Source organism: Poeciliopsis prolifica, unplaced genomic scaffold (genome assembly GCF_027474105.1).
Source record: "Poeciliopsis prolifica strain line A6 unplaced genomic scaffold, Auburn_PproV2 SCAFFOLD029, whole genome shotgun sequence".
In the NCBI taxonomy this organism is placed as follows: domain Eukaryota; kingdom Metazoa; phylum Chordata; class Actinopteri; order Cyprinodontiformes; family Poeciliidae; genus Poeciliopsis; species Poeciliopsis prolifica.
Genome location: NW_026562404.1, coordinates 607,233 through 618,694, shown reverse-complemented (window position 1 = coordinate 618,694; position 11,462 = coordinate 607,233). Strand labels below are relative to the sequence as shown.

Below are 11,462 nucleotides of genomic sequence, written 5' to 3'. Positions count from 1 at the left end.
AAAACATGAAGTCCTGCCTACCGACAGATCTGCTTAATGTCCACTGGTAAAGTGTCTCGAGTTGAACGCTTCAACAATCTTTAGGGCAGCAGCTTGGAAGGCTTTGGAAAGAAAGGAAAACATTCAGACGGGAGTTCTCAGAAGGATTTTAATGGATCAAAACTGGGAAAATGAAGTCTACTGTTTGACATTTTCCTCTAATTTTATAACAGCGCCGTCTGTTAGAAATCTCAATGAGTGGCCGCAGATCATCTTGTCCTAGCTTGGTCTTGCCTCAGAGTTCAGCTGCTTTCCTATCAAACCAAAACTACAGGATGGCAATTTAGCAGATTGAAACCATTTGGGCTCGCAAACAGTTTTCTTGCATTTCTGCTCTGACTTCCAAATTTACTATAACTTTCCATTAGGACTGCTGAAGTACACACCGCATGTGAAGTTGTTATAGAATAAACTATATTTAAGCACCTAACTTTGACAAACATAATTTGATAAACCCAACTCTGTGAAATTTATTTGTAATTAGTAATGTGTTCAACATTTAACTAAAGTGATATGAGGAGGAACAAAACAGTTTTACTGTGGATTCATTTCTTCTTTTTGCAAAATAAGTTAAAAAAAACAAAACATAAAACACATAAAACCCTTTTCTACCCCTTTGTTTCAGCCCCCCCTCCCCTCCCCACTGTCTCCTGCAGTTCCTTAAGGGCCTTATTGAACTTTGGCCTGTGTGTTTCCCTACAGGCACGGCCTCAGCCGTCTCGTCTCGTCGGAGTGAGGTCCTTCGCGCAGCTGCGGGGCTCTCTGGTGCAGGACTCGATGAGATGGCTTTATCGCCAGGCCCGGTTCAGCAGTTTGACTTCGGCCAGGCGTTTGCTGATCATGGTGGCAAAGAAAAGAGCAAAGAGGACGCTGCTGATGAGCATGTAGTCGTAGTCGTCTTTTAGGACGTCAAATTGCTTGGAGGGATACACGCGGGTCTGGTAGATGTCGAGACCGTACGCCACCACCTGCGAAGAAAAAAATGTGTAAAAGAAAAAAATATTCAGTGATTCATGGTATTATTTTTATTGTAAAAAAAAAGAAAAATGAATGATTCAAAACTAAAAAAAAACAACACCCCTACAACGACGAATTAAGAGAAACATTTTTTAAATTATTGGAGGGAAAGATGAGAAAACAAATTCAGTCAGGAATAGCTATGGTAGGATCAGCTTTGGCTTGATGTTTATGCTAGAGTCCAACAGCTCCCTTTGTGGCAAAGAAAATGGACGCCATCCCAGTATGTTGACCAGGCTGGTGACCAGTATGTAGGAGTTTCTGTCGTACACAGTTTTATCTCCCTCTCACAACTGAAAGGACTTGAAAAAAGTTGAGTCTTTTTTTTTGCCCCCAGACTTTGGTCACCTCGTCCAGTTAGTGCCACCAAATAAGAGTCAATAGCAGAACAATCTGTTTGGCTGCAATATGCAGGATTTAGAAACATTTTCTAAGGAAAAATCCACTCAATTTGCAGCTCAACTCAAAAAAAGAAACAAAAACATAATTATTTCCTTACAAATGTGGCACCAGTTCAAGTGAAATAAACATGCTTTAAAAAAATGTATCAAATGTGTTGCTAGAAACCATCATTACCACACAGAAAGAATTACCCAAACTTGTGCAGCATTATGACACAGCCTTGCCTAAAGGCAGTCAGCCGCCAAAACTTCCAAACACATCATTAAAATCTCTTTAGTTATGGTTTATTCTGGCTGTTTTACAAACCTACAAAATATACTACAGACATTTGTTTTTTCCTAAAAAGCCTCATGTTGCATTCCGTAGAAGGCTGGTGTTACATAAATACATTCTTTTAAATAAAACACACAGGGAATTAGAAGATATTGCAAACTGTTTGGCAACTTAAAGTTCAGAGAAGGTTTTTTTTTATTTTTTATTTTGCTTAAACACAGCCTTTGTCATTTTTATTTCACGTTTTGTAATGTAATGTTGGACTCACCAAGCAGGTTGACTCCAGGCCCGATGGGGCAGTGTGAATTCCTCGCACTCTTCCCACAGTCTGATTGTAGTTGATGAACCACTCGGTGCGGATGATCAGCTCCGGTGCGTACGGTATCAGGTTTTCCTCCCTGGAAACCGAGTCGGAATTAGGTTAATGTACGGGAACAGTCCGTGCCTCAGGAAACCCACTGAACTGCAACGCTCATGTGTTAGACCAACACAAAGTTGTGAATGATTGTAAATTGGGAGGAAAACCGTGATTGTATTCAGCCTCCGCCGCAGATTCTCATTCAAAGACGTTTTGAGAATGTGTGTTTAGTTTCTTTTCCTCATCATGACTACGCTCTACTTTGTGTATGTCACATTAAATATATTGAACACAATGTGACAAAATGTAAAGAAAATAAAAGAGGGATTGACCACTTTCGCAAAGCAGTGTAAATCAACTCATTGTTAAACCACGTCTGTCTAGACTTACCGACTCTGCTCAGATATTATTTCAGGCCTGCGTGGGTCGAGGAACATCTTTGGTAATGACAGAATCCCCCCAGATGGCAGACCAACTGTGACAAACAGGGAAAAAAATATTTTGTGTTTCAGAAGTGTTAAATATTGTGGTTTTACTCACCACAACTAAATTGGAGAGGATGGAAAAGAATCATTTGTGAAACCTACTGAGCAGATGGCGGCTGGTGATGCCTTTCTCAGTCAGGGTGGCCTCCATGGTGGAGATAGAAGACGGGAAAATGTAAGACTGCTGGAGCACCTGGGGGGCGTGAGGCCGATCCAGCGAGCTGAAGACGGTGCTGTTGTAAAGCTCCATTCCTTCGTAAAGCTCAATGACGGAGAACTCGTTCCTGCGAGACTTCGTGCTCCAGTATTCGTACTGTTGCGCGTGACAGACAAGGGAAAACATGAATGACATTACATTAACTATGCAACGGACCAAAAATGTTGCATGATTTTGGTCTGCAAAACGAAGGATGAGTCTTTCCATTTGGGAATTTGGAAATCCATCCTAGCTTACCACAACCCAGTTTTCAGAGTGGACAATGTGAACGGGTCCTCTGGCTTTCCTCTGAACAGCTTCGTGGATGATGCGACCGGTCACACCGTCGATGAGCAGGATCCCGATGAAGCTGCGCTCCTGATGCACGTCTGTGCTCTCCGTCACCACGGCCAGCAGATTTGGGTTCAGGTACTATTAACAGAAAGTAAAAAATGAAAACTTTGAACTGCAAAAAGGAGAACAACTAAACTATTACTTAGATGATAATGTATGTAGAAATAAGACATAAATTTACATTAGTTGACCTCACGATCCAAGACATGAATCTTCCCAAACCTTTTCATATAAAAATGGAATATTTTCCCCATACTGTTATTTCCAGATGTCTCTGCTAATGTTTTAAATTATAAACTAAGCAATTTCCAGTGTAAATTTGAGTTTTTACATAGCTATCCAGAGTTGGAAGATAATTAAATCAAATTCTATACTAGGTAGGATGTGCACAGATGTTAAGATGCAGAACTTTCCTAAATCTTTGATGAGGCCCATTGTGTTTGTGTAACCATCTTGATTAATACTGAGTGCGAACTGAGATTTTTACTCTGTTACAAGATGTTACAACAGTCGTTTTTATTCACACTGGTAAATAGAAATGCGATTTTAGAAGTCGTTCAAATTGCAATTAAATCATGTAGAAAATGCTGTTGTACCTTATAGAGCACACTGCGGTCTCCCATCACCCTGCCTTGTGAGTGCACATGCTCATTAGGCCTTTTCCCCTTAACAGAGACAATCTTCTGTACTTCTGTTGGAATGACAACCTCCCAGACCTGCTCAGTTGACAAGTCCTGTAAGCAAAAAATAACCACGGTGAGCTTTCACTGATTACAGAGGCATTGTCATTATCAGAATGCAACACAAAGTGAAAAGAAGAACTTGCCGTTCTCAGTCTGTAACCAGAGAGTGTTCCCTGACTGGAGTCGACAAGGAAGAAGAAGATGGATGAAGCCGTCTCCTGGAGCTGCTGCAGGACGTTCTTGGTTGAAGGAAAGGCAGAAACCTGGAGTGGAAACAATAGACAATAAACAATAGATGGAAAATCAAAACGTTGCAATTCTAAACTGAAGATACAGTGACTGTAATCTTGTGCGTCAGGTGTGGAGGACAATTTGAGGTGTTGATCTGACCTTGTACTGGTCATCGACGAGAAGCAGGACCTTGGCATAATCCTGGTCCATAAGTGGGAGAAGAAGTGACTGAAGTATTGGCTGAGGTAGGACAGGTGGTGTGACCTGACTTTTCCTTCCAAAGATGGGATTGAACACATGAAGTGTGGCCAGACCCGTGTCCTGTGACCCAAAAAAGCCCCGACAAAACAAAAATGTGTGAAACAGACGAGAAATCACTCGTCGTGCCAGACATTTGTAACTTAAAGAGACTTTGAACAAGAAAAGAGAAGATACTGACACTGACCATTGAACTTTTTCAACAGACGTGCCAATGTTTCATTAGATACCTTGTCTTTGATGAGCAGTGTGCACTGTGGAGGGTGAGGGAAGTGAGCAGTGGTCCGCTGAACCATTAATTTAAAAGCAGCATCTTTCGGGATGTTGTCGAGGTAATGCTTCCACAAAATTCCACCCGTCTTGCTGTCGATCCCAAACAGCTTCACAGGAACAGAAAAACAAGATGAAAGCTCTGATTTGTTTTCGCCTGAACTTGGACTGTGCAGATAACTGTGCACAGCAAAATAATAAGCAAAGAAAATGCAAACAAACGAAGGTGAATTTTTGAAGGTGAGCTTTTAGTCTCTCCAGCTTTACCTTTCCAGACGACGTTACCATAACCATCATCTTCTGCAAGTTGAACTCGTCTCTCGACAGGTTCTCGATGGAGACTTCATTTTTGACTTGACTGCGGGGCTTCCGCGCGTCGTAGAACAGCTTCCAGATGTGGGCGATCCAGGCCTGTAGCATGATGAGCTGAGAGGAGAGCCTCTTCAACACCATTGACAACAACCCATCTAGATGAGAAGAACAAGAACAAACCTATTCTGTAAAGATGTACCTTAAGTGTCTGGAACCATTGTTCACATATTTTAACTAAATTAAAACCAACAAGACAAAATTGTCTTCTTCTAGAATAGGGACGACTAAACAAAAGAACAAAAAAAAAAAAACACTTAGAAATCAGCTGACATGGTGGTTGGAAGCTGAAAAATCCATTATTTTTTCCAGACAGTGAACAGACCATGCTTCTAAGTGCTGCCAGGTCATAATTGACAGCAGCCATCTTTGGGGTGGATGCTTTAAATAAGTGGCAAAGGTTCCAAATGAGTACTTTTCAGACTAGTTATAGGTGCATAAAAATAAAGAGAGATCACACTGCGATGTAAGAAAAAGATAACTATTTTCTAGAACATGCAGACTTGTTACAGCTGCCAAGAGAGAGCAAGACATTTTCAGAAGAGAACAGGAAGGCAAGACAGAGTATGGCAGAATTGGGTAAGAAACTAAATTATATTGGCAATGATAGATGAATACTAAAGGTGAAAGACTGCTTAAAATGCCAACTGTTGATTTCATTTTTATTTTTAAGTTTTTGTAAAGCATTACAGCAGCTAATGGCATGACATCATATCTGATCCTGATGACCTCTCACAGCAGGAAGGTCAGTGAAATGTATTTGTGAATGTTTGATTTTTCTTTTCTGTTCTTAAAGGGATAGGCACACCAAAGCCTTAGCACAGATTTAAAAACTGGCCCAAAAAAAAAAAAAAAAAAAACACAGTAAATGCAGAAGAGAATTTGCTTTTTTTAACACATTATTTAAAACCTTACATTTTCGAAGACGGTCAAGAAACGTTACAAAGAGAGACGTGTTACCTTGAATGGCTGAATCCACACGCAGCAATAAAGACAGAATAAAACAAGAATAAAAACAAGAAACCAGCCTGGTGAGTCACAACCACAAGCTACATTTAAGAGCTACTTGTTAGAAATGGACACCAGCCAACTTGTAGAAAAAATAAATAAATAAAGAAAAAGACTTTGCTGGTGGTGAGGTGTAAACAGGATGAACGTCAAAGCATTTACCGGCCTTTTTGCCGAACTCCCCCTCGAGCTCGGCTTGTGTCCCAGTGAGGGGAAGATCCACCATTTCCATTGTCACCACGTCTGACAAGGCTTCCTCTCTGGTCCACATCACACGCCCTGGAAAACAAGACTCATTACTCGTCTGCAGTCACTCATTCATCCTACCTTCCACACCCTGTGAAAGCCCACAGCGTTCAGAGCTTTCCAACAGCATGGTATTTTTTTTTTCCCTTGTGGAAAAGGTCAGAACTATTTACATACTGGGAATGTGTGGGTTTGGCATTATTTATCATGATTAAAAGGCAGAAAATACCTTTAGCGTCATCATGACGCAAAGCACTTATTTTTATGTTCTAGAAAGATCATACACTTACCAATTCTTAAAAACCCAAATACCACCATCGCGCCGGAATACGACTCTTACAAAAGCAAATATATTTAGTCGTAGTCTAGTTCTGAGATCTGGCCTGCAACTAAGCAAATGTATCTCAAAAATAAATGTTATTTAATAAAGAGAAATAGAAAATGGAACACTGTGAAAATACAGTTACAATGAACACTGAATTCATTCATGACTAAGACTCTCCTGGGAAGAGAATAACAGTGGGAGGAGACAAAAATGCTTCAGTACAGTGTGTGATCCTGATTTTTTTGTATCTATTCAAGCTCCACACAATAAAACATTCTTTGTTCATTGTGCACATTGACCTTCTGCCTCACAGCAAGGAGCTTGCTGGTTCAAATCCGGGCTGTGGCCTTAATTTTTTGGAGTTTGGACTTGCTTTCTGTATACATCGACGGGTACCGCTTTTCCCTGCCGTGCAAAAACATGCATGTGGGGTTAAATGGTTGCTTTAAATTACTCATGAGCGAAAGCGGCTGTCCTTGTGTTGGCCCCGCAAGCGATGTGTGGACCCACCTCTCACCGGAAGGATGCTGGAATAGGCTTCAGTGCCACTGAAACCATTAATAGGATGAGGTTTCCTCATCAAAAACTTTGTTCTAACAGGGGGATGATCGTTTCATTTTTGTTAAATCTTGCAGACACGTTCTCTTTTAAAAACAAGATGCAAGGTCCCTATTTGAAATTTTAGCTGGACTAGAGTTGGGGGACGTCAGACCAGAGCTACAACAGTTTTTTAGGAGCAAAGTACCTATTTTATTTATAACTGAAATGGATAATTATTGAAAATTTTATAAATGTATGAACATTTTGGATGACCGTTACATATTTCTATTTATCGGTATGCTAAATCTGTTTTAATGATTTCTATTGTTGGATCCAGGAAAAGGGGGTCTGAAACCCAGCTAATGGGAATCCTAAACAATGAACAATAACAACACTATTCACTGCTGATAAAACAGTCGGGATGCGTTGTAAGGGCATCTCTATGCTGGTTTACACCCTGATTCAAGAGGAAATTAACTTTCAATTTACCTCAACATTCTCATTTTAATAGAGCTGCTGACTTTATTTGCATTATTACAGGAGAAGTCATAATAAAACTGATTTGCACTATGAAACAATAGTTTTGCACAATTGAAACAGCAATAAGTGGAGGCTTATGGAGCCAACTTTGCTTGCTTCACCGTACCTGGTTGTTGAATGAAAGTCAGTGTGTGGTCTTCTGTCTGCACCATGACCCTGTAGCCGACCGAGTCATCCTTCTTCAGGAATGCTTGGACATGCAGCTGCAGGGCAGAAATTAAATGAGTACCTTTATTAAGATTCTTCAAATTCCAATACATGACAAACTAGTGGTTGGATAATAGTAAGATAACTTGATACTATTGCTGCTTCATGAAACATAAAGATCAACGGGAAGAAAACAGCAAGTTTCACCCTCTCAGGTTTTCCTCCGTTAGGGTCCACAGTAAAGATCAGAGTTGTGTCAAGAAGTCTGCGCCCGGTGTCAGAACTAAAGAGGTTGATACTGCAAGCCTGTGGGGAGGTGACAAATAATCACTTATTTTCATTATTGGTTTGAGAAAAAAAACTTTAATCTAATAATTTCTCATGTATTATTTATTGTAATTCACTAAGCTAAATATATACACCCAGATTGAGTTGAGAGAGTAATCCTATATGAACTTACTGTCTTATTCTTGGGTGACATCACAGCTGCGACCGTCTTCTCTCCAGTGGTCGCAAACGAAGCCAGCAGAGCCTATACATTAAGAAAAATATGTCACTAACTATTTCCCTCACAAATTCCTAATTAGTGTGCTTTATTTTATAGAACCCTGTCAAGATAAAAGTATAAGAATGATGCATTTCAATATAAAATTCAATGGAAATCTTAATGTGCAAGAATCACAGTCAAGAAAACAATACTAAAAATCACTCAAGCCATCCAGATCAATTTGCCTTTCGACCAAAATTGCCTTGTGCTGCAACTGAGCTACAATAATCTGGGATAAATCTTCCAAAAAATAAAATATGAAGAAGCAATTACATACAGGCTTGAAATCTCTCAGTGTGACTATCTGCCCGTTGTTCAGCTGCAGAAGCGAAAAATGTTCAGGTCCAAGCTGAAGGAAAAACTCTGATAACGGCTTTTGGGCAGGGTTGGGCTGGTGTGACACAAGCGATGGATGAAAGTCTGGGTCCACTTCAAGTCCAAGTGACTGTCATATGACAAGCGATAGAAACGTTACGGAGAAGGGGAGGGGGGGCATTAATATATGCTATAAACATTGACGGAAGCAGGGAGGCAAATATTTCATAGAGTTGAAAGAGTTTCGTTTTGGTTTACGTGATACCTGAAGGGGGATCTGAGTCATCTGTTGCTGTTGGTGTAAGTCGAGTGTATTTAGAGACATTGTTGTTGAGTCTACACACATCAACGTCCCCTGACCAACCACTGCACAACTGGCTGGTATGTTGGACAGCCATGGAGCTTCAGCTGAGACCTGGAACGATCCCAAACCGAAAAAAGGAACAAATTGGAATTCAGGTTTTCTTTCATAGCGATATCTACTTGGTAGACATTCAAGCTTTAATAAATGAGAGGTTACCTGCTTGATTATCTCACCATCCTCCATGCTGTAAACAACAATAGTAATATGGGAATGGGGAACAATTCCCAACACAAAGACTTGACCATTTCCTCCTGAATACACAGTTTGGTAATCCACAGTTTCACTGCAATGGAAAAAAGAAAGGGCATAAAATTATTAATAAAGATCATATTGCTGATACAATACAAAATAGCATGAAAATAGAATGTTTTACCTTTCTGGCAAGTTCTCCACCCATTTTTGATGCCCATTGGATAAATAATGGACAGAAATGACTGTTTTCTTCAAAACAGCGACATGTTTGACTGTTCCTTGTTGCCCCACTAAACATGCTGATCGAAAACTAAAAACAACAATAAAAACACAAACAGTTAGGGTTCAATCCACTTGAACCACCTCACATATCACAACTGCAGACCATGAAGGTGTTCACCTGCCAGTGTCCAGCAACATCTCCCAGTTTAAACCACCAACATTGATGTCCCAGGAGCGCAACATGCGCCCATTTCCAACCACTAGTACCGCGTCTACGCACACAAAACAAGTTGTAGCAACAGTGAATATGCCAACATAAGCAGGGACAAAATCTCAAGCGCGAACTGAATAAACACATAAGAAATAAAAACCTTGTGCATGGTGCAGAAGGGCATCGATGTTTCCCTCTGGACCAGTTTTGTCCACATGTCGCCAAACTGTGTCAGACACGGATGTGTTGTGTTTACCACCAAAAGATGAGACTATATGGCTGCTAACAGGTGTGTCTGTTTAAGGCTACAAAGATACTTACAAAGCTCTCCTGTCCTGGAATTTAGCGCTGCAAAAACATTACTCTCTGTTGCTACAAGGACTTTTTTGGAGGACTGCAACTGTGTGTCGAAATGAGAAAAGCGAACTTTGCCTACATATTGCTGTCTCCTGTGAATCAAGAAATAAAAAGGAAAAAAAGAATTTAATTTCTCGAAATCGAATTTTCCGAATTATTATCAATTTTCAACAGAACTATTGTTACGACAAACAGCGGCATGAATAACTTGTAATTAATTTAGTTACAATAATTATTTATGCTTAAAAGTCAACTTACTTTTCTTTAACTAAATGTGCTTACGTCATTTAGTTAATGTTTCCAAATATTATTTATAAACCTGCCATTTAAAGAAAATCATAACGATTGTTTTCTTCTTTTAAAATGTCCCCTCCTGAAAATGCTCACTAAACACACCGACTCGAAGCTAATGCCTTTGACAGGTGTTAGCATTAGCATCTTCAAATTGTGAGAATAAATAACTTAGAAAATCGTTATTTTTTTATTACCCATTGGGCTGTTCTTACCAGTCAAATTTTCCTACTTGATCCTCAAATACAGCACGAACAACAAAGAATGACAAACATAATTTCAGCAACAGCAAAATTAGCTTTGCCATTGCAGCAGCTTTGACCAGCTCAGCGGAAGCAGGAAGTCGGTAGTTGTCAGACTCACTATGTGCCTGCTGAAACGGAAGTGCTGCCACCAACCGGTCAAAAAGTGCAAAGCATAACCGCTTTGCTCTACTGATGGACATGACAACTTGAGGTTCAAACTCAAACTGTGTTGAAAGACAAAGGTCCAACACTGAAATAAATAGATAACTTGCAAAAATAAATAAATAAGCATGACTGGCCACATCACCAGTCAATCACAGACGGGTCCTTGCAAATACTGCATGCATTTGGGAAAATAACAACCAATCACAACCAGCATGTCAAAATATGAAGTGGCAAACATTACTAAACAAAGGAGACTTAATATAAGAATCATCTGAATTTTGTACCCTAAGAACATTTAGTTAACATACTAATATTTATAATTTTCCATTGTATGTGATATTTCTTTCCAATAATCAAAAAGGGAAAAAGTCACCTTCAGTCCTCCAGCTGTTCTGCTAGATACAATAAGTAAATTTATTATTATTTGGGAACATCAGCAAAACATGCATTGTTGATTCGATGGAAACAAAAACGAGAAAGCATTTCAGAAAATGCAATCCAAACCAAAACTGGTGTTAGGGTTTGCAAACAGATGAGTGCATTCTTACTGCTGAGAAATGTGTTTTCGCAATGAGAATAAAAATATGCAATGTGTGCCACTAGTATAAATAACTTATTTGCTACAGAAAAAAAATCGACGTGTCTCGTCAAAACCATGAGATAATTAAATACAATAAACACTCAAACAATTTAGAAACCTTTTTATTTTTTGTCATATAATAAATTATCAAATCATTCCTGTAACAATGGAAGAAATTTTTTATTTTATTTTTAATTTTATAAAGGAGCTTGCAATCTTATTGATATGATCA

At 39.5% G+C, this 11,462-nt stretch overlaps 1 protein-coding gene across 1 annotated transcript; it reads right to left on the bottom strand.

Annotated features, from left to right (window-relative positions):
- Nucleotides 1-134: 134 nt before the first annotated feature.
- On the bottom strand, nucleotides 135-10,579 carry emc1 (ER membrane protein complex subunit 1). The gene is made up of 22 exons (XM_055049685.1): nucleotides 10,456-10,579; nucleotides 9,914-10,041; nucleotides 9,753-9,818; nucleotides 9,560-9,653; nucleotides 9,341-9,469; nucleotides 9,124-9,250; nucleotides 8,869-9,018; nucleotides 8,566-8,733; nucleotides 8,202-8,273; nucleotides 7,949-8,047; nucleotides 7,701-7,797; nucleotides 6,106-6,222; nucleotides 4,834-5,033; nucleotides 4,527-4,676; nucleotides 4,198-4,359; nucleotides 3,951-4,070; nucleotides 3,721-3,858; nucleotides 3,029-3,202; nucleotides 2,677-2,887; nucleotides 2,480-2,564; nucleotides 2,000-2,129; nucleotides 135-1,007 (listed from the first exon to the last, which is right to left on the bottom strand). Exons 1-22 carry the CDS (start codon nucleotides 10,545-10,547, stop codon nucleotides 828-830), a joined length of 2,889 nt encoding a protein of 962 aa, XP_054905660.1. The 5' UTR covers nucleotides 10,548-10,579; the 3' UTR covers nucleotides 135-827.
- Nucleotides 10,580-11,462: the final 883 nt, after the last annotated feature.

Coding starts and splice junctions, on each gene's coding strand:
- emc1 (XM_055049685.1), bottom strand. CDS start 10,547: ATGGCAAAGCTAATTTTGCTGTTGCTGAAATTATGTTTGTCATTCTTT. Junction 10,042..10,455: donor CAAGTAGGAAAATTTGACTG/GTAAGAACAGCC, acceptor CTTGATTCACAG/GAGACAGCAATATGTAGGCA. Junction 5,034..6,105: donor GGAGTTCGGCAAAAAGGCCG/GTAAATGCTTTG, acceptor CTTCTCATCTAG/ATGGGTTGTTGTCAATGGTG.